This window comes from Patagioenas fasciata, chromosome 3 (assembly GCF_037038585.1).
Source record: "Patagioenas fasciata isolate bPatFas1 chromosome 3, bPatFas1.hap1, whole genome shotgun sequence".
NCBI classification, from domain to species: Eukaryota; Metazoa; Chordata; class Aves; order Columbiformes; family Columbidae; genus Patagioenas; species Patagioenas fasciata.
In genome coordinates this window covers 78,397,598-78,421,379 of record NC_092522.1, presented here as the reverse complement: position 1 = coordinate 78,421,379, position 23,782 = coordinate 78,397,598, and the positions used below count along the sequence as shown (strand labels likewise).

Genomic DNA, 23,782 nt, shown 5'->3' with positions numbered 1-23,782 from the left:
GAGCTCTGCTCTGGCGGGTGAGGAAGAGGAGGTTCCCTCCCAGCACGCTGCCTTCTTGCAGACTGGCAGTGTGGTGCAGTAGGAGACACAGGGAGGTTACACCTCTTTCCTCTCTCCCCCAGAATACCCACAAAAATACGTTTACACAGTTGGCTGCAAGCAGCACGAGGAGCCAGAGTAAATGCAGTGTTGCAGTATGCCTAAACTCTTAAACAAATGCCAAAAATAAAAGCAGCCTACCTTACTTTTTCCACCTTACATAGCAGTTTCCAACCACATCAATTGAAAAGTCTAGGTGGGTGTATAGTGTTTATCATCACTGAGTAATACACATTACATTAGCTGGGACGTTTGTTTTGTTCCTGACTACTGGTTTTACAATGGTTTTAGTGAGGGCAGGAAAAATAATTTAAGTTTATATTGTCACCTGAGAGATAGGAGGGTGTTGCTGATTTACGGAAGAAAGCTGGGAATGTAAGTAATATTCCTTTTTTTTTTTTTTTCCCACTACAACTGTAAGTAGGTTGAAAGGCAGATGGTAGAAATGCGGAATCTAGCAATGCGGGATTGCTTTCTGTAAGAGATGGTGTTGTAGTGGTTTCTGTGCCCACATTCATCTGTAGCAATTGTGTCCTCCAGTATTTGAAAATTGTTTACATAGGTGGCAGCAAAATTTTCTGTCCAAAGCAATGAAAAGTTGAAAACAGATCCACATCAGAAACTGTACTTTTTGTTCCCCTGTAGTATGTCTTGTGTGAAATATTGCAAGCCTCCCTCCAGGAGACTTGGCCCTGGTGAAGGCAAGTACTAACCAGTGCGGGAAGCAGGTGATAGTGCAGCATCTCCAACCTGGGGGTGGTACCAGGGTGTGTGGATATCAACAGGGGAGCAGCAGGCATGGTACTGCTCTTCTAGTGATGCTTTGCAAGTGAAGAGGGCAGGTTTTGTCAGCTGTGTCTGGGTAAAGCCTGCACCAAAAGTGCTCAAAACAGCAAGAGACCGAGTCATGGCATGCAGAAGTTTTTGATCCTGTATGTTCTGCAAACAGCAGTGCTGCGATGCTGAGGCTGAGTGGTCTGCGGGGGGATGTTGCCGGTACGTGGGAGGAGTGGATTGAGGAAGTCCATGAAAGCAGGGTGAGACGCAAAGACTGAGTCTACCAGTTTTTTTAAGGCACTGAAAGTCAGAAATGTACCAAAAATAGACCCAAAGGATAGATAAAAGCCAGAGTAAGGGGAATGCTGGTGTATCTGGAGGTGCTGGACAAAGAAAACCTTGTTGCCTTGCGGGGCTTTATCCTTTGACACGTCATTTCAGTCACAGGATGTTCAAGTTTAGCCAGGAGTTGGCAGACAGATGGACCGCGAGGCAGTTCACAGAGTGACTCAGTTTAGGCAAGCATGAGGAGTCATCCACATGAAGGTAACCTACTACAGTATTTTCACAGAAACAAATTCTTTTTTTTTTTTCCCTCCCAGGTTTTTATGTTTTTGTGGTAATGCTTGGGTTTTCATTCATGGTAGTTTTCCAGTTGGTGCATTGCTTCCTGCCTGCTCTGCCACCCAGTCATACCTCCACCGAACAGAGATACAGGCATTTTGTTGGCCTGACCCTTCGTGTGGCTGTTGTTGGTGGCCAGGTGGTCTTGCCTTTTCGAGGAGCTGTTGGCAAGAAGTACCACCACTGTAAAAATTGTGCAACATCCCTGTATTTCCTTGCCACCTCCCTGTTCTCCTATGCTGACCGCAGTGGTTGGGCTTTCTTGTGGTAGCTTCGTGGAGGACCGAGAAGCATCTGTGATGTGTGATTTTAAGGCTCTCGTCTGGCTGCTCGTTGCTGGGATGACCCTGTTTCTGCAGTCAGACAAACTCTTTAGGAACAACTGTTTCTCTTGACCTTTTCTTTCTAGAAAGCTGTGGCCTTGAGGCTGCATCACATGGTGATGGTGGTGTTTCTCTAAATGAAGAGGGTAGGAAAAATACTGTATTTATTTATGCTGGATTTTTTCAGGGCTGAGTAGGAAAGTTTCTATTCTGAACAAGGGCAGAGAGATTTCTCCTTTGGATTGAGGTTTATCAGTTTGTTGTCTTGTCATTTGATTCCCGTTAAATTACTGTGGAAGCACCAGAGTGAGGAGCAAGGGATCTTTTCAGATGTAAAAGAAAATAAAAAAATGAAGGATTAAATAGTTTACTCTCTGAGGCTAAAATTACAGGTATTAAGTGCTTTGTGTGTTCTATTGCTAGAGAAACCTTTATTGCTTGTTACAAATCGTTTACTTGAGAAGGGCAAGAAGAAAGTTTGTAGCCCATTTCTGTTGTTTCAGATGAATTATCTGGTGTGTCACTAGTAACAATTTGTCTTCCCATACTTCCCTGCTTGCCTGCCTCCCCCCTTGTTTGAGGCATGAGTGTTGTGCCTCCGGTCTTTTTAATAGAAACACCATGGTCTCGAGATATATTTCCCTTTTTCAAATGCTATTATTATAATTTGGTTTATTTCTCTGGGCATGCAAAGATGAGAACAGCTTGCACAGAACTTGCAATCTTAGCGATGAAAAGGGAGAAGCTAAAAGAAAAAATAACTTCAGGGAGAGAGGAGAAAATTATCACAGTCTGACTTCAGGTGTCTCTGTGCCGCACATGAGCGATGGGGCAGTTTTGATCTCTGGTGCTCTGAAATGAGCCTCAGGCCTTGGGATGCATCAGGAGCCTCAACTCCTAGCTTGGACGTCCAGGATGCCTAAAGGTGGGCAGTGGGGCTCATCCCACTCTTCCTCACCCTCCCTCCCCAGCATGGTGTGCATCTCCTGCCGGGGACAGAGAGGGTGTACGCCCCAGTATTGGGATGTTTACTGTAGGGCTATGTGGGGCTGGTTTAATAGCAAAGTAGTTTTAAAAACAACCAGGCAGACAAGACGGTGGCTGCTGGTAAAATGACTCTGGGAAGATGCCTGAGGGGGAATTAAGATACAATGCCAAAGCTATTAACTCGGAAGATCCTACCTCCTCAGCTCCAGCTTGCTATGCCAATGTTGAGAAGGAATAGATCAAAGGAACTATAAACAGTTAAAAAAAACTCTCCAGGCAGAAGGGAGGCACTTGTTTGGGAGCTGCTCATGGGGAGCAGACACCTGCCTGCAAGTTTGCAGGAATCTCAACTTCTCAGCAGCTCCTGAAACGTGTGGTGGCACAGGACTGAGCTAGGAGAGACATGCGTCCTCTTTTGTAGTGGTTTTAGAAGATGTTGTGCTGCCTCCCCTTCTGTTAGTAGTAAACTGTATTCTGATTAGAGAAAGCTGTTTCATGGGGCTGCTGGCACCAGGAGCCAACAGGCCCTGGTGATCCCTGAGTGCTGCCCTGCAGAGATGTGGTCCCCAACCCCAGTGGGTGCTTTTGAAGCAGGAGAAGGGATGCAGCCGTGCCAGAGAGCACGTCTGTCGCTGCTCGTCACCCTGTTGTGCTGTGACTCCTGCACACCCTGGGGAAAGCAGTAAATCCTTGCTGTCCAACTGGGGAAGGAGGGTGAGATGAGGCTTGGACAGGTAAGGCCAGGCACCTCCCAGCCCTCCAGCAGCAGCGCCGCATCCTTTTCAGGAGTCAGGTATGGCCACGGGTATGGGCACAGCCTTCAGCTCGCAGCATGTAGCCCCAGGAAGCCTGAGCTTTTTGAGCAGTCATCTCCTCAGTCTGTCCTGCCTTCTCTGAGAGTTTTAAAATTCTGTTTTTCCAGTAGGCAAGTCTTGGTGTTCCCCCTTGTGCTTCCTCACCTATCCCACCCAGGAAGAAGGAGTTGCTTGGCCTTGCTGACAGACAGCCTCTCATAAATATGCAAGGGCTGGATGGTTTGTAATTTCTTGTCCACCAACCCCACCGAATGTTTTCAAATGACTTGTTGCTTGCTGGCCTGCCTTTTGCTGTCCATTTTCTCCTTCTCATTTACTGAAATATTTTTCCAAGGCCTTTCACACACACCTGAAAATCCTGACTTTAGGTGCATCGGTTTTGAAGAAGTCCATCTCATGTGTTGTGGCTATGGTTCACCTTCTCGACTTTGACTTCTCAGTAATAGGAACTGTGTTGTGGAGGAATCTGTGGCTGTTGGGCTGCCTCCCCCTTGAAGCACCAGCCACTGAATTTAGGAGGCTTAAATCGTGTCCTTACCTGGATCTCTCCTGCCACATGTCATTTCTCGTACATGAAGTTGTTTATTTGGCTAGGTGATGGCAGTCTCTGGCTTTTGCTATCTCTGCAGACGCATATGGTCCTGCTGATAGAGAGTTCTGTGTGTCAGCCTCAGAGTTGCAGGTGACAGTGGCATGTGCAGAAAGAAGTGGGTGGAGTTGGCCGCCCTGTGCAGGGTGCAAGGCCCTGCAAAATCCCTATCTGTGGGAATTGCTAGTCAGCTCTTATCAGTCACGTCCCGACGCAGTGAGTTCTAGAAATCAAATTAGCAGACAAGTCAATTGCTTACGTCAGTCAGAAGTTTTGCACTGGGGACGATGTGATAGTCCAGGGCCCCTGGCTGGGCTGGGTTTGATTATGAGGGCTGTAACAGAATAAAAACTTGGCAGTGCAGTTTTGTTTCTGTCTTGCCTCTTCTCCCCAACCTCCTTCCCCTCCCCTTCTTTCTTGCTCAAAACATTTTTTCTTTCTGTCATTTGGAGCAAGCAGAGCAGAGAATCTGTCCTTACTATAAAAGTAGAGAAAGCTTTGCCCTGTTATTTTATAAAACAAGTTGTTGTGACATACCACACGGTTCCTCACATCACTCAGTAGTTCATTAGTCTGTCACTGTACAAGCATATTAAATGACAAGCTAAAAAAACAGAAGACGGTGCAACGACCCATTAAAATTCATAAAGGATATCAAATATTCAAAGTAAGGGATGTAAAAAGAAGCCGTTTGCTGTAAATACTAATACCTGTAGTTGCATAAACATAATGAAGAAGTGCCGTGCACTGCCAAGCAGCAGACCGCTGCTGACAAATCCGCGGCTGCCTGGGAATCCCTGATGTTATTTATTTCCAGAGAGCTGCTACTGCTTCAGCAAAAGGTCTCCTTCAGAAGCTCCAGCCTGTCATGTGAACCTCTTCTCCTAAACAAACACCGCGGTGAACTTGAAATCGGAGGCAAGATCAATTACTTTCAAGCTTTCCGTGGCACAGAGTAACAAGACATGATGTTATTCATTTCTCTTGTCAGGGGCAAAGGCAATGAACCCGTGGCTTAATATTTTGGAGGGCTTTCATTTTTTTTTTTTTTCCCCCACACGGCTTTCCCTGGAGTATTTACATCATATGTTGTGATATCCTCTAGTAATTCTTAACTTTTTCATAACCATAAATGCATTTATTAACAAAGTAGAATTCAACTGCCCGAGTACAGGCAGAAGGCAAGTTTTAAGGGCACACCTGCTGCATAAAGGCTTCAGAGCTCCCATCAGTTCTTTCCACAGCAAATCACAAATTCAATATCAGCTGCATCCCACTTCTTGGAAGAATGTGTGGCCTTAAATGCAAGAGGTTAAAGCAATGGAGCGTCCACCCCGCCTTTAAGTGTGTTTTTCAAAAGATTAATGACCTTCACTGCTAATATGTATGTGTTATTTCTGCTGTGGTTTTGGTTTCCAAAACTTGGGCCTTGTTAAGGCTTAGTCTACTAGTAATACAGTCCCCAGTCTCTTCTACCCAAATCTGTAACAAATTACTTTTTGAGGCCTTTTTCTGTAGCGATTCTAAAAATAATTTCTTATTGGAATCCAATTGAATCCAAGGGAAGGGAGGTGATAATCAAATGATGTCACCCTCACGTCTTGCACTGCATCTCACCGCCTGCCAATACTAGCAACTGTTGCTATGTACCCAGGGGAAGGTGATACTCCCAGCCTTTTCTTGGTGCTGGGAAGTGCTCCTTTCCAGTGCTTGCCAGGCCTCTGAGAGCTGCTGACGTCTGTCCCAGGCTTTTCATTTTAGCCTTACTTGTTGGGATAGCCGTGGAGGAACATAGATCCTGTCCTGTTGGATTCTTCAAAATTTTCCTGTTCCTGGAGAAGACAGTTTCCCAAAACCATTGCCAGTCTGGAGGCCTGATGTGATCTGGGCAGTGAAGTGCCTGTATTGCAGTGCTTGGGAGAGAGCGCTGGGCTCTTTGGGAGAGAGCTCACTGCGGCGTGCGTGGCCATGCCCAAAAACCTGTGTATCAGGACAAGGGCGTGACACCACTGCATTTCCCAGCTGGTTTGTTTCCTTCTCTCAATAGTACCCCTGAAAACGTGACTGATGGTAGGTCTCCCCTGCCAGCTTTTCTCTGGGTACTTCAAAAAATAAAACCAAACCAAACAAACAGAAAACCCCACCAAACAATACAAAACAGCAGGCTTCATTGTCATTTGACACATCGCCCCAAAAGTTCCTCAATAGTGAACTCAATCCTGTCGTCAGCAGCGGGTAGGTAGGTGATGTAGCAGGTTGCTTTTCTCTCCAGTAAGAGTCAGCATGGACTGGGGGGTTCAGTACCTGACAGGCGGTGTTTAGCAAGCCAGAGGGACCAGTTGTCAACAAGGCTAAAGTTGTGGATTATTTTTTTTCTTATGCTTTCCTAGCAAAACATGCTGTTGGGCTGTCCCGGATCCACTGTTGATAAGACTTTTTATTGACAGTGTGTGCTCATGAAAGGGTAGATGCCCCTCCTGATGAGCATGTGACAACTATTAATACTCACAAGACCGAGTCTATGGCGCTGTTATGACCTTCCCGACAGCGCTGCTCCTTTGCAAGGCAGAGCCTCGGCTTTGCGGAGATCTCTCCACCGTGCCTAGCGTCAGGCTGACCTCTCTCGGTCTGCGCTTGGGACGGAACAGACAGGCCTGGCCTTATTCCCCCTGCTTTGGTGGGTTGTTTGCCTGGAGTCACCCAATGTTGTACCCTCCTCCAGCTCTGCCAGCTGGCCCCTTCCCTGGCAGGAGGGGAGCGGCAGGTGCGGGGCTCTCCCGTGCCCGCCTGTGTCCCCAAATGACTTCCACCCACCCAGGATTCGAGGTGGAAACCTGGGAGCAAAACAAGTCAAATGTTCATAAAGCCCTGGTTAGCGCCAGCACGTCTTGGCAACCACTCCCTGCCCGGTCTTGCATTTAAAAAGGATTAACAGTTTTTGTCTTAATTTTGCTACAGTTGTTATCTAAACTGGCAAGCTCTGACTTTGTGCTCTAGGGCAGTGTAAGGGTGCTGGATCGCAGCATGTGATCCTGATTTTGTACAGGATTTCAGTTTTTATTTTCAACATGTGTGGTTTCAGGAGGATTGTACCCAGTTCCAGCAGTGTCCTAAGTCTGGGGAGGGAGTGGGGGATGGAGAAGGGGCAGGGCAGAAGAAGCCACTCTGTGTGTGTTGGCCACTGTGCCTAAGCGATGGGATTGGGATGGAGCACTGAGGTGTTTTACAGTGGTGTAATTCCCAGAGACTCTTTTCCAAGCATGTACACCGTCCCAATATGTAGCAGCACTGCAGCACTAATTGATGTGTAAGTGTCCATAAATGGTGGAGGAAAGTTATTAATTTTGCCTTTCACCAAGTGAAAAAAACCGAAATTGTCTAGGTGGAAAAAAGGAGAGGAGGAAAAAGCCTCCAGAGTACCAAATTGTGACTCGTTCATAGTAGCTTGTGAAAGTATCTTGAGGTTGTCCATCCTGAAAGCCTTTGAAATTCAAAGACTATGGCCTCTTGCCTCTTGGCACACAGACCAATTACTTCTCCTCCTGGCAGATTCTGCCTAACAGTTGCCCTTTTTTTTCCTCTTTTAAATACTCCTGAATCACAGAGCTGTCTCATTCTGCTTTTCTTCATTCAGGTCTAAAGCCTTAAGGAGACTGTGTTGAAGTAGCGAACAGGACAGCATGTACTGGATGCTAGAGCCAAGGGAGAGGGGGTGGGCAGAGGGAAGAGATGACCCTGTCTTTAGGCTTCGGTCCTAATCCTGCAAACTTTTTTTCTTGTGAAGAGTCCTGCAGAGGTCAGCCAGACTTCTTGCATGAACGGCCATTATTTGCTATTCAGCATCATGCTCAGACAATGCTTAATAATAAAAACAGGGCCAGGGCTTGTAATAAGGCATGGATAGGGTGCTTTAGGCCATCTGAATGGAGAGGCTGCTGAAGAGAGGTGTGTGATTTATTAAATAGAATTTTTTCTTGTTTGGCAAGCAGGGCTGAGTTATAACAAACTCTGGAACTCTGAGCAAGTGGCTCCCTAAAAAGAACACACAAATTCAGTGCCACCGGTGTCCAACATGTACTCCCTAGCATTGGCCCCAAGGAGGAGGGATAGTTCAAGTGCGCATGATCTTTCCAGGAGTTGCCTGCGCAGGTCACCCAGTTCCCTATGTGCCGGTATCTTGTGTGCTCCCATGTTTGGCACTGCCATCGGATCAGGGGACAGCATTTAGAACTGCCCCCTACTCCCCTTGTGCTTGTGAATATCTTGTTGGCTCTTGCAGTGGGAACCATTTTTTGGGGCCTGGAGCTGCAGAGCAGCTCACCCAGTGCAGCCCTGAGACAGGGCCATTGCTCACAAAGGTGATGCTGGAGCAGCAGGAGGGAGGTGAAAATGAGCAAAAATGTCACCCTCTTTTGCCATAATGCCTTACGAGTAGTTTTAGGGTCTTCCGATACAGAAGGCCTGTTAGGTAACTGCAGTTGGTTTTGTGGAAAATCAGCTTCAGTCCATATGTTTTGCTGGAGAGACATTGTCTGGCAAATGCCTATATTAAGCTATTTCACTAAAATGCACCTTATTAAAATGCAACTTATCATAGAATCATTTTGGTTGGAAAATACCTTTAAAGTCCATTGGAAAAGTTCTTTAAGTTCATGGAGTCCATGAGCAACATGGAGTCCGAAGTGCCCAAAAATTTTGCAGCATTGGAAAAAGGATGCTTCTCGATGCATATAGCTTTAAGACTTCCCACTGTCCTGAATTAAGTCGCTTTTGACACACTCATTTAAGGGGGGTCGGGGGGGCAACTCTTCAGCCTGAGTTAAACAAGAGGAACCCAAGTGCTGCCTGCTCCTGCCCATGTAGGCAGAGAGCCACAGGAGCAACAGCTGATGAAGATGGCAGCTGCTGCAGATGCAGGGAAAGACAAGTACCCCATCTGCTCCCTCCCACCATCTTCCCCTTCTGTTGACGCTATTGCTGTTTGTCCTGCCAACACCTCATGTGGCTGTCTCTACCTGTCTCTCCAAAGCCCCAGAGTATGGTGAAAGGCTGGGCTGCCTCCAGCCTCTTCCTCCTTATTTATGTGTCACAAGAGGAAAAAACCTAGACGGAGATAGGTTGTCCAGGGTCATGCTGTTGTACTTACAATGATAGCAACAATTCATAGCTGAAGCATTTGATTTGTTAACCTTATAAAAGGATGCCATTAAATACTGTATTTAGCTCCTCAGGGGAAGTAGCCTAGTTTCTTTCTCATTTTCCTTTTCTCATCCCTGTTTTAACATTAGTGACTCAGCTGTCACTCTGCTTCACAAGGGCCGCTGGGGTTATAGCTGTGATTGGATAGCACCAAGAACCCATTTCTGCTGAAAATAATTAATATGGTGCATTTTCACCTCAAAAAGTGCCTGACAAAAAACTACTAGAAGGTTTTCATTAACTTTTGCAAGCTTTGAAACTTGCCTGTGAACAAAATTGGAAATGTCTGTGCGTCTCCACACATTTATCCATGTCAACAAAACAAAAGTCTGGCAAAGGCTGGTGAATATCTAACCCTACATGTTGAGGACATTCCTGTTCAAGTCCACAAAGCAGATCACAGGGTATCCGTTTGGATACATGCAAAAGCCTTTGTAGGTGAGAATCTCACTTTGCAACAGGGCACGTGGTCAGATCCTATCAACAAAATGAGTTTCCACCAGCTGTGAAAAAAAGTCTGACTAGGGACAAGTGTGAGTTATTCCATCCCCTTAACTTTTTCCATATCATGCTTTGCTAGTCTTTAACCAAGAAGTAGCCTGGTTCATTTCTGCTTTTCTAGATACCCATCTCCTCTGAGCTTCAATCACAGGAAAAATTAAAAAAAAAAAAAAAAGAAGAAGAAAAAAACCCCATAAAGCTAGTTTGTATTAGCCTGTTTTATATTTTGTATATCAGCTCATATTATACAAGTGTTAGCAGACCTGCCATAATGTATGCTTATACGTGTTGCTCAGGGTGTTCAGTAGTGGGTCCCCTCCGTTTCCCAGAAGAAGGGTGAATATCCCCATGAGCATTTGTCAATGTTCCTTTCTTTGTGTCTTCTTCTGTTCAGCTGCACCTCGAAGGTGCTTGCTTCTTGTGTACCTTTGTTATGAAAATGATACCTGGCATGCTCAGGAGGCCTGGCATTCTTGAGCTATGAATACTGTGAACAGTGTCGTTAAAAAATTATGATCTACAGAGACACCATCATTCTTAGCATTGTCCTTTAAAATTTGTTCTGTGTCTTGAACCATGTAGGTGTTGAAAAAGGACTTATTTCAGGCAGTGTAGTTCCACTAACGTAACTCACTGTTTTCCCCCAAAAAGCAGGATGTGACCTGTGTCACCCCCACCTGGGGTCTATGACCTGTTTCTCTGAGAAGCAGAAATTCGTCTGCCTGTCCAGTGCTTTAAAAGAGCAGCAGTCTGCAGGGATTTGTGGGGCCATCCCAGAGTACATACAGCTACTGCAACCCCAAGATACATAGATTTTTGATTCAGCGAGTCAATACTTAAAATTTTTCAGAGCAGGGGGTGGTGTCTGTGAAGTGACACCATCTCAGGGTACTGAGAGGTTGCCTCTATGCTTGTCCTGAAGGGCAGGTAAGCCAAGACTGGTTAGTACTAGCAAATGAAACCAAAGCAACCCTCTTGATTTTATGTTCTGTAGCATCTTTATTGAATTAAGGCTGTTGAGGCCGTACACTTTCAGATGCATATGTCTTCTACTTGTGTAGTCCTTCCCACAATGTGAACTCAACTAGACTACAGCCTTACAGGGTCGGTAATGCTTGTCCAAGTACCTGGTGATGACCTTGGCTGTTGGCGCAATCAAGTTCTTGAAACCCATCACCCTTGTGGCTTCATAGCTGTCTTTGAAAAATGCCCTAGTCTATGTACTGAGTGATACAAGGGCCCCACCATGTCTCAAGTGTTGGCTTCAGGAGGGATTACTCATGTGTACAGGTTCAAACTGGGAACATGAAAGGGTTCCTCCACTCATCGTTCTGCTATTCGGGTTCCGGTGTCAGGGTGGGGCACTAACAAAGCACCGAGACGTGCTGAAGCGTTTCGATGCAGCCTAACTTTAGGCTCAACATTTAGCACTTGTCATTGTGATTATATCAATGACAGTGATCTTAGTTTCTTAGGTTAGGTAAATACCTTAAAAAAGAAAAATTACTTTTATACCTGTGTATTTACCTGGGTTTTGAGGTTTCTGGGATGGTGCTGCTGCCAGTTGCATGTGAAACAGGAATGTCCTGCTTACTGTAGCAAAGGGCTGATTCATTGGCAGCATAATAGGTGTCATCTTTCCTTTTGTCAGCTCCCTCAGGTCTATTTTACCTCTGCAATGAACAGAAAATAATTTTTTTAAAAATCCAGTAAAACCAGCAACATGCCAGTCATCCCAGTGAGATGAGGTTCGATGAAAACAACAGTTTCTAAATGGAGCTAGGTGAGGCTGAGATTAATCCGAAGGGGCAGAGGGGGAGTTTTGTGAGTCCCAGTGGGGGCGAGCTCTCTGAAGCCACCATGCCCTGGGAGGTGCTGGGATCAACTGTACCAAAAGGGGCCACAGTCCCAAAGGCTCCCTGTGCAAAGGGTAAGATCCACCTCCACCAGCAGAGAGGGTCAGGCACTGGCAGGGGAAAATGGGAAGATGGGCTGGTGGGCTCTTTTGCTGGAGGCACCCGTTTGTCCACACTGACTGCCAAGGGGAGGATGGCATCGCTAGCTCAGATGTCAGGATCTGGTTTGGAGCTGCCCAGTCTGGGTAAGGAGAGATCAATTTTAAGGCTCTATAAAGCTTCCTCCATCGGAGAAAAAAAAAACGAAACACAAAACTTGTCAACTTGAGATTGCAGACAGGGCATCACAGCGTGGAAACAAAAGCTACGTGCCTTGGCGGTGAGTCTGTGGGCAGGGCTGGTTTTGGGGCTGGGTGTCCCAATGTAATGCGTCTGTGGACGTCAGCTTAAAGAATGGGCTGGGGAAAGGTTCCTGAAGTAAACCCACCTCGCTTCTCTTCGTGTAAAAGCAGTGAGGAGATGGATCTTTTTGTCCACCCATGTCATCTGGCACGTCATGAACTTGGTTTGTGTATACAGAAGGCGAGTCTGTATAATTTTTCAAATATGTTCCTAAATGTAGTGTTTGAAATAGATGCCTCAGCACAGAGGGAATATGCAGCAAACCAAAAGAAATCAAGAGGCTAGGTAGGACCCGTATGTTAATCTCGGGATGAAAGCAGAATGTGCATCAGAATACATCAAAAGGAAAACTGATCACTTTCCACTTTCAAAAGGCATTAATATTTTACAGCTACATTTTGAAGAGCACGCAGGTATTTATTGGTAGTGCCATAGCTACCCAGTCCCGAGTCGTGAAGGAGGAGATACCAGTTTTTCAAGTTGTTATGTTCGCTCACCCCTGTTCTCCTAATTCATACCACATCTGCACTGGCACCGCAGTAACTCCATGGATACCTGGAGTCGTGGTTGTATGTTCCCACACCAACTACTCTTTCCATGAGGCTCCCAAGGGGTTTTTTGCCCCTAAAAATCAGTGAGTCAGACACTGGTGTGTCCTTGGCTTTGCCTGGTGCCCAGGCCCGTGGTACAGGACCGTTTCCTTTGCCATGTCAGTTGCCGATGGAAGCGCATCATATTTTAAAATGCACTCTTTTTTTTTAAATCTTCTGGTTCAATAATAGACTAACTATGTGCTTAAAATAGCATGGGAAGAGGGGTCCTGTTTCAGATTAGTCTATGCAGCAGAAATGCCAGAGGCTGTTTTGGAGGTTGCTTGAAGGCTTTCTCGCAAGAAGGTCTCAGGTGCCTGTGCCAGCTTCTGAAGGCTTTGCTTAGGCCTGATCAAACTCAGTCAGACGACAGCGTATCAGATCTGTTCCTCTCATCAGTCACACGTCAGCTGTAACTGTCACCAGATTCACAATTTAATGTGCACAGCTCAACACTTCCAATTAATCCGGCCTGGGTATAATATTTAACAATCTATCATTTCAGAGCTAGCACTTTACCAAGCCACATGCAAAGCAGCCTTGCACTTTGGTAAGGCAGGAGCCCCGAAAGGATTTCTTCATGCACATGGATTTTACTCCTTCCCTACCACTGTGCACTGGAAGGTATTGCTGGTTTAGTTGCATTTCACAGGTTTAGGAAGTGTTAAAAAAAAATCAACTCGTGACCACAAAAAAATTTCAAAAAGTAGAGATTTATAATAGGTGATTCAGCAATGGGAGGCTTTTGTGATCTTTTATGGGAAGCTACTATTTTTAGTGAATTAGTATAAGCAGTAGCATCACTCACATTTATTTATAAAGGCATGAAAGAACGCCCATACATATTTCTAAATAGTCTGTGTATAGTAATGGCCATATGCTGAGAATGAGCAAAAATAGAATTGAGCACTCTGGTCTCCACAATGCTGCACGAGGGTTGTGCTGGGATCTTTGCATCTAAGAAATTAAAAACAGAGGTTTGTTGGGTTTTTTGTGTGTGTGTGTTTTGGGTTTGTTTGTTTGTTGGTTTTTTTTTCTTCTGGTGCTTCTTTCTAGCAAAACAAACCCAAAGCCTTCAGGGTGAAAGTCTGCCTTGCAGTAAAATTGCATTGTTTTCACTGAGGTCTAACTGGGTGACCACTGAGGTTTGTGAAGAGTCTTCCAGTAGCTTCAACAGCCGGTGGATTGGGACTGTGCTGACAGTGGTAGCTATTTTTATGAGAGTTACTGTACATATAATATTCGGGTTGATTAGTTGTGTGTGCTTGCACTTCTCTTGGGGACCTGTGGCACAGAGGAGGAGAAACGCAGCAATACCCTGCTGAAGGGGCCGCACAAATACAGCGTGGTGTCGTTTCTGAAGTTCCTACAGAGGAAACGGTTTAAATGCTGGGGTTTCCATTAAGAAAAAAATAATAATAATAAAAGTTAGCTGCTGTTGACACTGCTCCTGAACAGAAATAAGAGGTGTTTTGATCTGGCTCTACAAAATCTAGCCATGTGTGTCCATTGCAGCTTTTTTGTATGCAACTCCTTGTGCTTAAGTTCAGTAAATGGCAACATCTTCCCTTCTCTCATGAGCTGCATTTGTGTCCCAGTCAGGCTCACGCTGAAGTGCCTTGGGATTCTCATGAATTAAGTTAAATCTTTTGATGAAAATGAATCGTGTTCTTGAATTTTGGGCAGCCACAACACGAAGCGGAGTGAAAAAGGTGACTCCTGATGAAGTGCCTTTAACAACCGCCTGATGACGATGCCTGTCTCCAGATGCCCAAATCCTTTTTTCATATGGAAAAGTGTTGGCTTAGCATGCAGAGGCTAATGCTTTATTATTTAGGGGGTTTCCTATAGGACAGGGCACCGAGGTACATGGCTCCTGATGCCAGGAGGAGTTACTGAAAGAGCTCGAGCTTGTTCTTGCTCCACAGCTGCATCAGTTAATATACCAACATTTTCCTCGCTCTCTGCTTCCCGTCTCCCAACACCCCATGGAAAAAAAGAAAAAAAAATGGTAACCAGCATGCTCTTCTCACAGCAAAACAAATGTTATTTATTAGAGTCCTCCTGTGGTCAGAGGATGTCTGACTGTAAAATAAGTGGAGATTTTTCTGCTAACTGGAAGCGTGATGCTCTGAGACAATTTCCAGGCAGTGTGTATTTTCAGCTAAGTTTTATTTACGTCAGCTTAGTGATTTGCAATATCACTGTTTGCAAAGAGTGAGGCAGCAGTTGTTTTAGCAAGGATTATTTTTTAGTGGTTTTGTTTGGGTTTTTTTTTAGGAAAACTTTTGATTAAGTTGTGACTTCGTTCCCTTAGCTTCACGTGTTGACATGCTTCTCTTTGCAAAAGGGGGGGGGTATCAACCTCCTTGGCGGGCACGTCGCTTGCCGCCTGCCCTTGTAGCAAGGAGCAGCTGGGGCGGGGGGGGACGGGGCGCCCGTCGTTAGGGAGGGTTTGTTTTCGCTGCGCTAATCACCTTCTCCTGTCATAATTTGGCACAACGTGGCGCCTTGCGTGCGGGACGGAGGCAGATCAGCGTATGCTCTCCTATCTGAGCCAGCACATTTCAGAGGATAAATCTTTGCTGGACTTAATGTTCTCTCAAGAAGCTTTAATATCCCCCAAGGCTCTCTGCTCTTCCTGGGAATGGGGGACAGTGGGCGGGCAGAGCTAATTACAGCAGAGGCCTCTTCTAGCCCTCCCCTACCACCAAGGTCAGAATTACTCCTTTAAAGAGAGGATGAGGAGGGGAATGCACAGAGCCACCCTTCAGATGCTGAGCTCACTTTTTCGCCCTAAATCTGTGATTTGGTTGGTTAGTTAGTTAGTTTGTTTGTAACCCTTTTCCTGCAGGAGGGCATGCTTGAGTGGCAGGACTCAGTGCATGTCATCCCATGTGTCCTGTCCAGGGCTGTTAGGAGGGTGGACTTTGCCAGCTGCATGCAGAGGGCTACTGGATGTCCCTGACGGGACCCTGGTGGTTTCTCACCGCCTGCTTCTGCTGAACAGCTGGTGGGATTTGCAGGAGCTGCCTTAGGAACTTGAAGATCATAGAATCATAGAATAGATTGGGTTGGAAGGCACCTTCAAAGGTCATCTAGTTCAACCCCCCATGATACCAGATGATACCAAACATCGAACACTGAAAGTGTTTGGATGTCAGGAAAGAGTTGTCTTTCTGCATCTAATTTGCTTAATGCTTTTTTTCACCTTGCAACTTCCATAATTTAGGGAAAATGTAACAATCCGGAATACATAGTACTTAGTTTTATGTGGCAAAATATGTGTATCAGTACAACATGGCTGAATAGATGTTGTGGGTGGACTTTCCTTATGTTTTAGTTTTTGCTTTTCTACATCTCCAGAGCATCCTCACTACTTCATTAAATTATATTTCTGGTTTGCAAAAACTCATGGGAAAGAGAAAGAAATTCTGAGACCTGTTTGGGTTGGGGATTTTTAAGTTCCTTGGGAAAAGCGGTACTGCAGCCTTACAGAGCTAGGCAGAAGATGACTGTATAAAACGAACAGATTGGTACATCCTAAAGATCTCCTTGCCTAGACTCACAAAACCCTTTCACCGGAAATTCCTGCGTACATGCGCACAATTGGCAACTTTAATTATTTGTATATTGGGGTTACTGTATCTGTTTTCTTGTTTACTTGCATTTAAATTTCACTGGAGACTTGAAAGCAAAAACTAAAACTGGTAGTTGAAGCAAATTTTGAGTTACTTCATGAGAAGGCACAAACACTGGTCTGGACAGGTGGGCAAAATGTGTTGGATTATCCAGAACCTCCTGTGTTGGCGACAACTGAATGCAGAGAAAGCAGTTTGTTTCATCTTTTGTTAGATTTTTGTTAGAGGCCCTCTGTAAGGGTGTTCATCCCAAAGGAGATTTGTGCAACAACTTTTTGAGCAAGGTGACATGGGATGTAAACTGAACTTCAGGTGAGCAAGCAGAGCTGTGGAGAAGCAGGGCTGCCTCTGGTCACCTGGCGGCTCACAAGCTCAAGTTATTTTCATGGCTTCTTTCCAGTGGTATGAGATGTGGTGCCTTTCCCTACTGCATGGCTACCAGACAACTTCATATGGTGAAGTTAGAACGTTAAATATGTGAATACAGTATAAAATAAAGTATAATTCTCCCAAGTGAGCATTAGCAGCATTTACGGGTCTGCAGATAGCGTTTTTCTCCTATCGTGTCCTGGTATCCCAATTGTTAAAATAAACAACTACTTTTGATTTATAGGGATAACTTTACAGCTTAGGAGCCTGTATCTGAAGTAACAAATTAGCCACTCACTACAAAACACTGAAATAAAAACAGACCAGTGTGTAACTTGGACTCAGCAGCCACCAGCTGCACCTCGTCTTGCTAATCTTTAAACTTTTTTTCTTTTTTCTTTTTTCTTTTTTTTTTTTTTTTAAAGCAGAGGCTTTTAAGAGTTAAGTTACACAACTCTCTTTTTATTTTTAAAGTGAGTGGATTCCTTGTTGCGTTGTTGAGGATGATAAATTGATACCACATGTTACTTCCAGACAAAGACGACTCTGTACTGCAGTGGAAGCACTTGCAGCTGGTGTCTGAGTTAATGGACGGGCTCCACAAGGTAAACACGGCTTGGAAGAGGCCGAAACAGGCACAGGGAAGGGGAATTTTCTCCGTTTAAAGGCTTGAGCGTTTGCTTCTGTTGCCTGACCAGGACAGAGTGTTGAAATCACGTGCAGCCCAGCATTTCTGGGAGACTCATTCAGTTGTTTGTATCAAATCGGGTATATAGCACTTTGGAAATGTTTGAATGTCCTCTCTGGGAACTTAGCTGTTTGCAGTCTAACCAAAATATCAGGAGAGACACATATAATTAGGACGTGGTAGCTGTTTTCTTTTTTTTGCAAGCAAAATGTGGCTACTTCCCTTGAGGGGTACTAACTGAACGAAAAGCGGTGCAATGGATCGACATTCATAAAAGTTGAAAGCATGGCCTGAAGTTTGGGGAATGTGCTGTCACCCCACGTGTTGCTGCCCTGGCTGCCAGCAGGTACCCAGCTGCATCAGCCTAAGCTGCAGTAGGGCAGCAATGCTGCTTGCCGAAGGAACTGTACCACCCTCTGCTCACATCTAATCTGACCTGCCTCTTGTTCCTCTGCCCTGGATCTTCCTCATCTCCAGGGGCTGGTCATTCTTCCCTGCAGGACCACTTCACGGGGGAAGCGGGACCTGGCTGGGCTGGGCTCAATCCTGCTCTTGATCTTTTCTGCAGGAACTTCGGTCTTCGAGTCCAATATAAATAGCAACACTAGTAAAGGGAGAAGCTCATCATATTAGTTTTCTACTCTGCTCTTGCACAGTCCATATGTTGTACCCATCAGTGGTATCTGAGTTCTTTCGAAGGTATCTGCAGCCTGACTAGCATCTGTCGCACCTACATATGGTCTTCAGGACAGATTGATGGAAGTTCCTTTCCAGACCTTTGAAAGTTTCTCATTGCATTTTGTCATGGAAAAATGTGTTATATTTGCCTCACCATGGCCTAAAATGTCTTCTCACATAAGTCAAAGAAAAATCCCCATTAATTTGATCAACAGTGGATTCAAATGATAAACTGTATTTTCTTTGCTTCCTCACCTCCTTTGCGGCTTGTTGTATGGTCATATAGTACTAATGCACGTGGTTGTGAGCAAAGATTGTCTCATGATATTTTCCTGTATTTTAAGCAGATGGGAACATTGTTTGACAGCTCAGAAACCAGGTAGAAAATACAGTTATTTCCATCTAGATTGCAGCCTGGTAGCACAGCACAACAAGCCTTACTGATGTGAGCTGTCAATCAATCCCAGTGACTTCTGTAGCAAATCTTGCATGTGAAAGGATAATAGGATCCAGCCCTAATTTGGTTTGGCAGAGCATCCAACACAAGGGGAAACCAAGAAACTCAGATACTCTTGCTGAAGAGGTTAGTGGAGGAGGTTACATGAAAGAAGTGGGTTTTAAGGCAGTGTTTGAACAGAGGGTGGAGACGGGGTACACAAAAATAAATTGGCCCATAATTATGCTTAAGAAAACAATCTTCCTACAGAAGAAAAGTAAAGAAAAGCAGAAGCCAGAGCGTAAATGGCATATTGCGTAATGTAAAGAAAAACAAACTGCTTGGATTTTTTATAACCACCAATTTTCAATGCAAAAGTATTATTACATTCTTTCATTATTTGTGCAATACCAACACTGAGCAAAAAGATATAAGAAGAAAATTACACGTGTGCACACATATGCAGGAGCCCTCATCCTGAAAGGTGCCTCAGTCTCACAATTTTACCTTTTAGGATTTTTCATGGATTTAGGCCAGATAGTTTCATACTGTGGCTACCAGCAGCAGAAATAAGCCATTTCATGAGAATACCATAGGTTGAAAACTGTCAGCTGCTGGCACTTTGGCTGAGTGGTTTTATATCTGAAGCTACGTGGCATGCTACCTGTGCCATCTTGAATGTTTCTTTTCTGTGTTTTCTAAGATTCTTTTCGTTAGCAAGAGTCATGGTGCTGTGTATTCTTATATTCAGCATTTTTAGGTGGGGAACAGCATGGTTTCTGTGGCTCTCGTAGCCTGGCTTGGTGTGGTGCTCTGCATCTGGTTGTCTTTGTCCTGTTGCTCGCTCTTTGCAAGGAGAGATCCCCATGCGAACGTTCTTACAAGTGGTTGTGCGTGAAAGTCACAAGTGGTTGTCTGTGAATGTGACAGCTACCTGCCTTGATGCAGTACAGGCTGGAAATTTTTTTTAAAAAGGTTATTAAAAAAACAACAAACAAACAAAAACACCACCAAACCACCACCACCAAAACCCAACAATTTTCCAGCCAGCTGGGAGAAACCTGAAGAAGAAAGCAGTGACGCCTAGTTATTAGAAGTTAGAAACAGACTGTTGCCAGACTCAAAATATAGTTAAAATGTCATCAGTTAAATAATAAAAAGCTCTTTCCTTCCTTAGACTGAAGAACTATTGTGCTGCAACTCAATCCACTGTATTTTGATGGCATGATAGTCCCTTAGAAATGTACAAGTTTATGGCTGAGGCACTGACCCAAACTTCTCTTGAGTATGTCTGCAAAGTCTGGTCTGCTGTTTGTGCAAATTGTTTAAAACATAACAGTTGCTATTTTGAACCGTAGTCCATATGATTTCTCTTTTCATTAAGTGATAATCACAGCCGCGTCTGCTGTCTGCGTACGAGAAGAACTTCAGGCGTGTTTTCCATTTCACAATCTGACAAAAACCACAACAGGGGAAAAAGAAGCATTTTATACTGAAAAGAATAGCTTAAAAAAAAACTTGGGCTGTGCTTCTTTATACATCAAATGTGTCTCCAGTTCACTTATGTCAAACATGCATTTATCCTAAGGATGCAAATGTCGAGATGCTGATGGATGATTTGTTGATGGATTTATTCTTTGCCTGTTTAAATCTGAAATTTCTTCAGTGCTTTGTAAATGAAGGACACTTATTTTGGATGGTTTGAATGTGCTGTGATCCTGTTGACTTTGTGCTTTTAAAACATGCTGGTAGAACAAATACATTTTTTTTCCTCTTTAAAGATATAACTGGTAATTGCCAAAATCTAAGAAAAAAGAACTTATGCAACTTTTAAAATATCATCTTTAACCTGGAGGGATAGCACAACTGTTTTTTCAAAGGAATGTGGGATAGCTCCAAAAATCTTTGGACTTGCACATGGAGAAAAAACAACAAAACCAAACACACACACACACACACAAAGAACAAAACCCAAAAACCCCAGAAGCATTCTCACTAACAAATAGTACCTTGTGCTTCGTTTGAGCCATATTTGAAGCCCAGGATCAGCAGGATGAGTGGAGTGGGATTTTCATCCCATTTTGATTTAAATCTGTAATCATTTCACTAGTGCTGCCGTGGGCTGGTTTTGTCTGCCTCTTTCTCTTTCTGGGGTGATTACCATTGGTTTGAGCCAACATGGGTTTTGGATGGTAGATGTTGCTGATTTATGCAGGCGGATAATATGGAAGGGCAGACTGTGCCCGGGATCCCCTGAAAGCCTTGTATCTTGTAGCATCCTGTACGGCACAGCATGTCCCACTGTGTACAGCAGCTTTATACAGCTGTATCTAGCACCTTAGAGAGACAGGGATATTGCCAGATTTTTGCTTCATCTTTGCAGTTTTTATTTCAATGAACTGATGACAAGATTGTTGATAGTATGGAGGTTTGTCCTGAGTCCAAAGTAAGGGAGATACTTCTAGCTCCTTGCTAGCAGGAATGGAGCTGTGTGACACTCCCTTCCTTAGGGTGCAACTTATGGGGATGTAGGGATGGGCACCAGGAATGCACAGCTAGTGCAAGCGTGGGGCTTGATTTGCAGCAGCCACGCTCCAGCCCTCCTGTATCCACCACCCGAGAAACCAGTGTTCATGTCCAGCAGGGCCCAATGCTTTTATCCATATTGCTGTTTTCATGTGATGCTAGTTTAGTGATTGAGATTTGGGTAGCAAAACAAGAGGGGAGCTGGTCTTAACGTTTTGTTTTATTCCTTTCCCACAGAATTCGATCCGGCACAACTTGTCACTCCACAGCCGCTTCGTCAGAGTGCAGAACGAAGGCACTGGGAAAAGCTCTTGGTGGATGATTAATCCAGATGGTGGAAAAGGTGGCAAGGCGCCTCGGAGACGCGCTGTGTCTATGGACAACAGCAACAAGTACACAAAGAGCAGAGGGCGGGCGGCTAAGAAGAAGGCAGCCCTGCAGACCGCCCAGGAGACGAGTGAGGACAGCCCTTCTCAGCTCTCCAAGTGGCCAGGGAGTCCCACCTCCCGCAGCAGCGACGAGCTGGATGCATGGACAGATTTTCGTTCCCGTACAAATTCAAACGCCAGTACGATCAGTGGCCGCTTGTCACCGATTTTGGCAAGCACCGAGCTAGATGATGTTCAAGATGATGACGCTCCACTTTCTCCCATGCTCTACAGTAGCCCATCGAGCTTGTCCCCATCAGTAAACAAACCATGTACTGTGGAGTTGCCTAGGTTGACTGATATGGCTGGGACAATGAATTTGAATGATGGACTGACTGATAACCTCATGGATGATCTCTTGGACAATATAACACTCCCTCCCTCCCAGCAGTCGCCTACAGGAGGGATAATGCAGAGAAGCTCCAGTTTTCCGTATGGTTCCAAAGGTTCAGGGCTGGGTTCCCCATCAAGTAGTTTCAACAATGCCGTGTTCGGGCCCTCGTCCCTGAATTCCCTCCGGCAGTCACCCATGCAGACCATTCAGGAGAACAAGCAGGCCACCTTCTCTTCCATGTCTCATTACAACAACCAGACGCTGCAGGATCTCCTCGCCTCTGATGCACTTAGTCACAGCGATGTCATGATGACACAGTCTGACCCACTCATGTCACAAGCCAGCACAGCTGTGTCCGCCCAGAATTCCCGCAGGAATATAATGCTCCGCAACGACCCCATGATGTCATTTGCCGCGCAGTCCAGCCAGGGCGGTCTGGTCAATCAGAGCCTGCCTCATCACCAGCACCAGTCCCACAACTCCTCTCTTAGTGGCAGCCGTGCCTTGTCCAATTCCATCAGTAACATAGGCTTGAGTGACTCGAACAGCTTGGGATCCTCCAAACATCAGCAGTCACCTGTCAATCAGTCTATGCAAACACTTTCTGACCCGCTCTCAGGCTCCTCTTTGTACTCCTCTAGTGTGAACCTCCCGGTCATGGGACACGAGAAATTCCCGAGTGACTTGGACCTGGATATTTTCAATGGGAGCTTGGAGTGTGACATGGAGTCCATTATCCGCAGTGAACTCATGGATGCAGATGGGCTGGATTTTAACTTTGATTCCCTCATCTCAGCTCAGAACGTTGTCAGTCTGAATGTGGGGAACTTCACTGGTGCTAAACAGGCTTCATCACAGAGTTGGGTACCAGGCTGAAGGATCTTTGAGAACAGGGAAAATGGGCAAACAGGTCAGTGCCCCGTAGATGTGGTAAAATACTTGGAGTTTGCGCCAAATACTTAACAGTTAGTGCACACTAATAGTATTAATTTGCCTTGTGATGGCTTGCTTTGTGTTGGCACGTGCAACAGGAGCAACCAATAAACATTTGGAGGTGCGGAGGGAAATGAGACGAAGCTATAAAAGCTGTTCGGCTGCAACACTGTCAGCACGCATCTGATGCTATGCGTCCTTCTTAATTTAGCCATGGGAAATGTTAATGACAAATCAGGCAAACCAAGGTGGAATGTTTGTGGGGTTTAGGAATCACAGAGTCTCAACTTGTCTCCTTTGAAGTCACAACAGATGAATTATTCTCTGTAGCTGATGCTGCACAAGGCCAAGCTGTGTTACATAGGCATGGAGCAAGGGGCTTTGCAGTCAGTGCAGCAATAATGCTGCAGAGGAGGAGGAAGAGCATCTTTGCAAGATCAATGCATGCACTGAGGATTGGGTGTGTGAGACAAATTTGGACTGAATTAGAGTTGTATTGCTGCTGTACAGCAATGCTAACGAAGTTGTTTGTTTTGGTTTGGTTTCTTTTAAATTTTTATTTCTTGGAAAAAGAAAGACATAGCAAAGGGAGGAATTATATCTTGAAATAGCAAAGGTGGCATTCTAGTCCCAGAGATGTGCTGTGTTTCATGTTTTAAATATGCAAAAATTGTTGGTCCCTCCCTGGACTGGGGTGGCTATCATTTTCTTTTGGACTCCACCAACAGAATATCTGTAGTTCTGGGTTCTGGCGTACGTGCTTTTCAAATGTTAGCCTCTTCAGATTAATTTTTTCCAGATCTATGTGTTTTTTTCCATTGCTTCTTTTCCACAGCTGGGGGCATTTGAACTTATAAACATTGTTTCTGTCATCCTTTGTGATTTTGCAGGCTCCTGCCCATGCCGCTGCCTGCTCACACGTACATATCCACTGACTCATAGGGTAGGTGCAACACAAAGTGCCCTTTCTCCTTTGTTTATTTATTA

The 23,782-nt window shown here is 45.0% G+C and overlaps 1 protein-coding gene across 2 annotated transcripts in view; it reads left to right on the top strand.

Moving 5' to 3' along the window:
• The window catches only part of FOXO3 (forkhead box O3), a 94,143-nt gene that overhangs the window by 55,202 nt on the left and 15,159 nt on the right, over window positions 1–23,782 (top strand). The window contains exons 2-3 of one of the 2 annotated variants that reach the window (XR_011738425.1): window positions 21,338–22,772; window positions 23,686–23,738. Coding sequence is in view for 1 of the 2 variants with exons in the window: in XM_065833436.2 (XP_065689508.1) it covers window positions 21,338–22,738 (1,401 nt within the window). In the remaining variant the exon portion in view is untranslated. The remainder of the gene's footprint in view (window positions 1–21,337; window positions 22,773–23,685; window positions 23,739–23,782) is intronic. The other variant, XM_065833436.2, reaches the window with a different exon arrangement.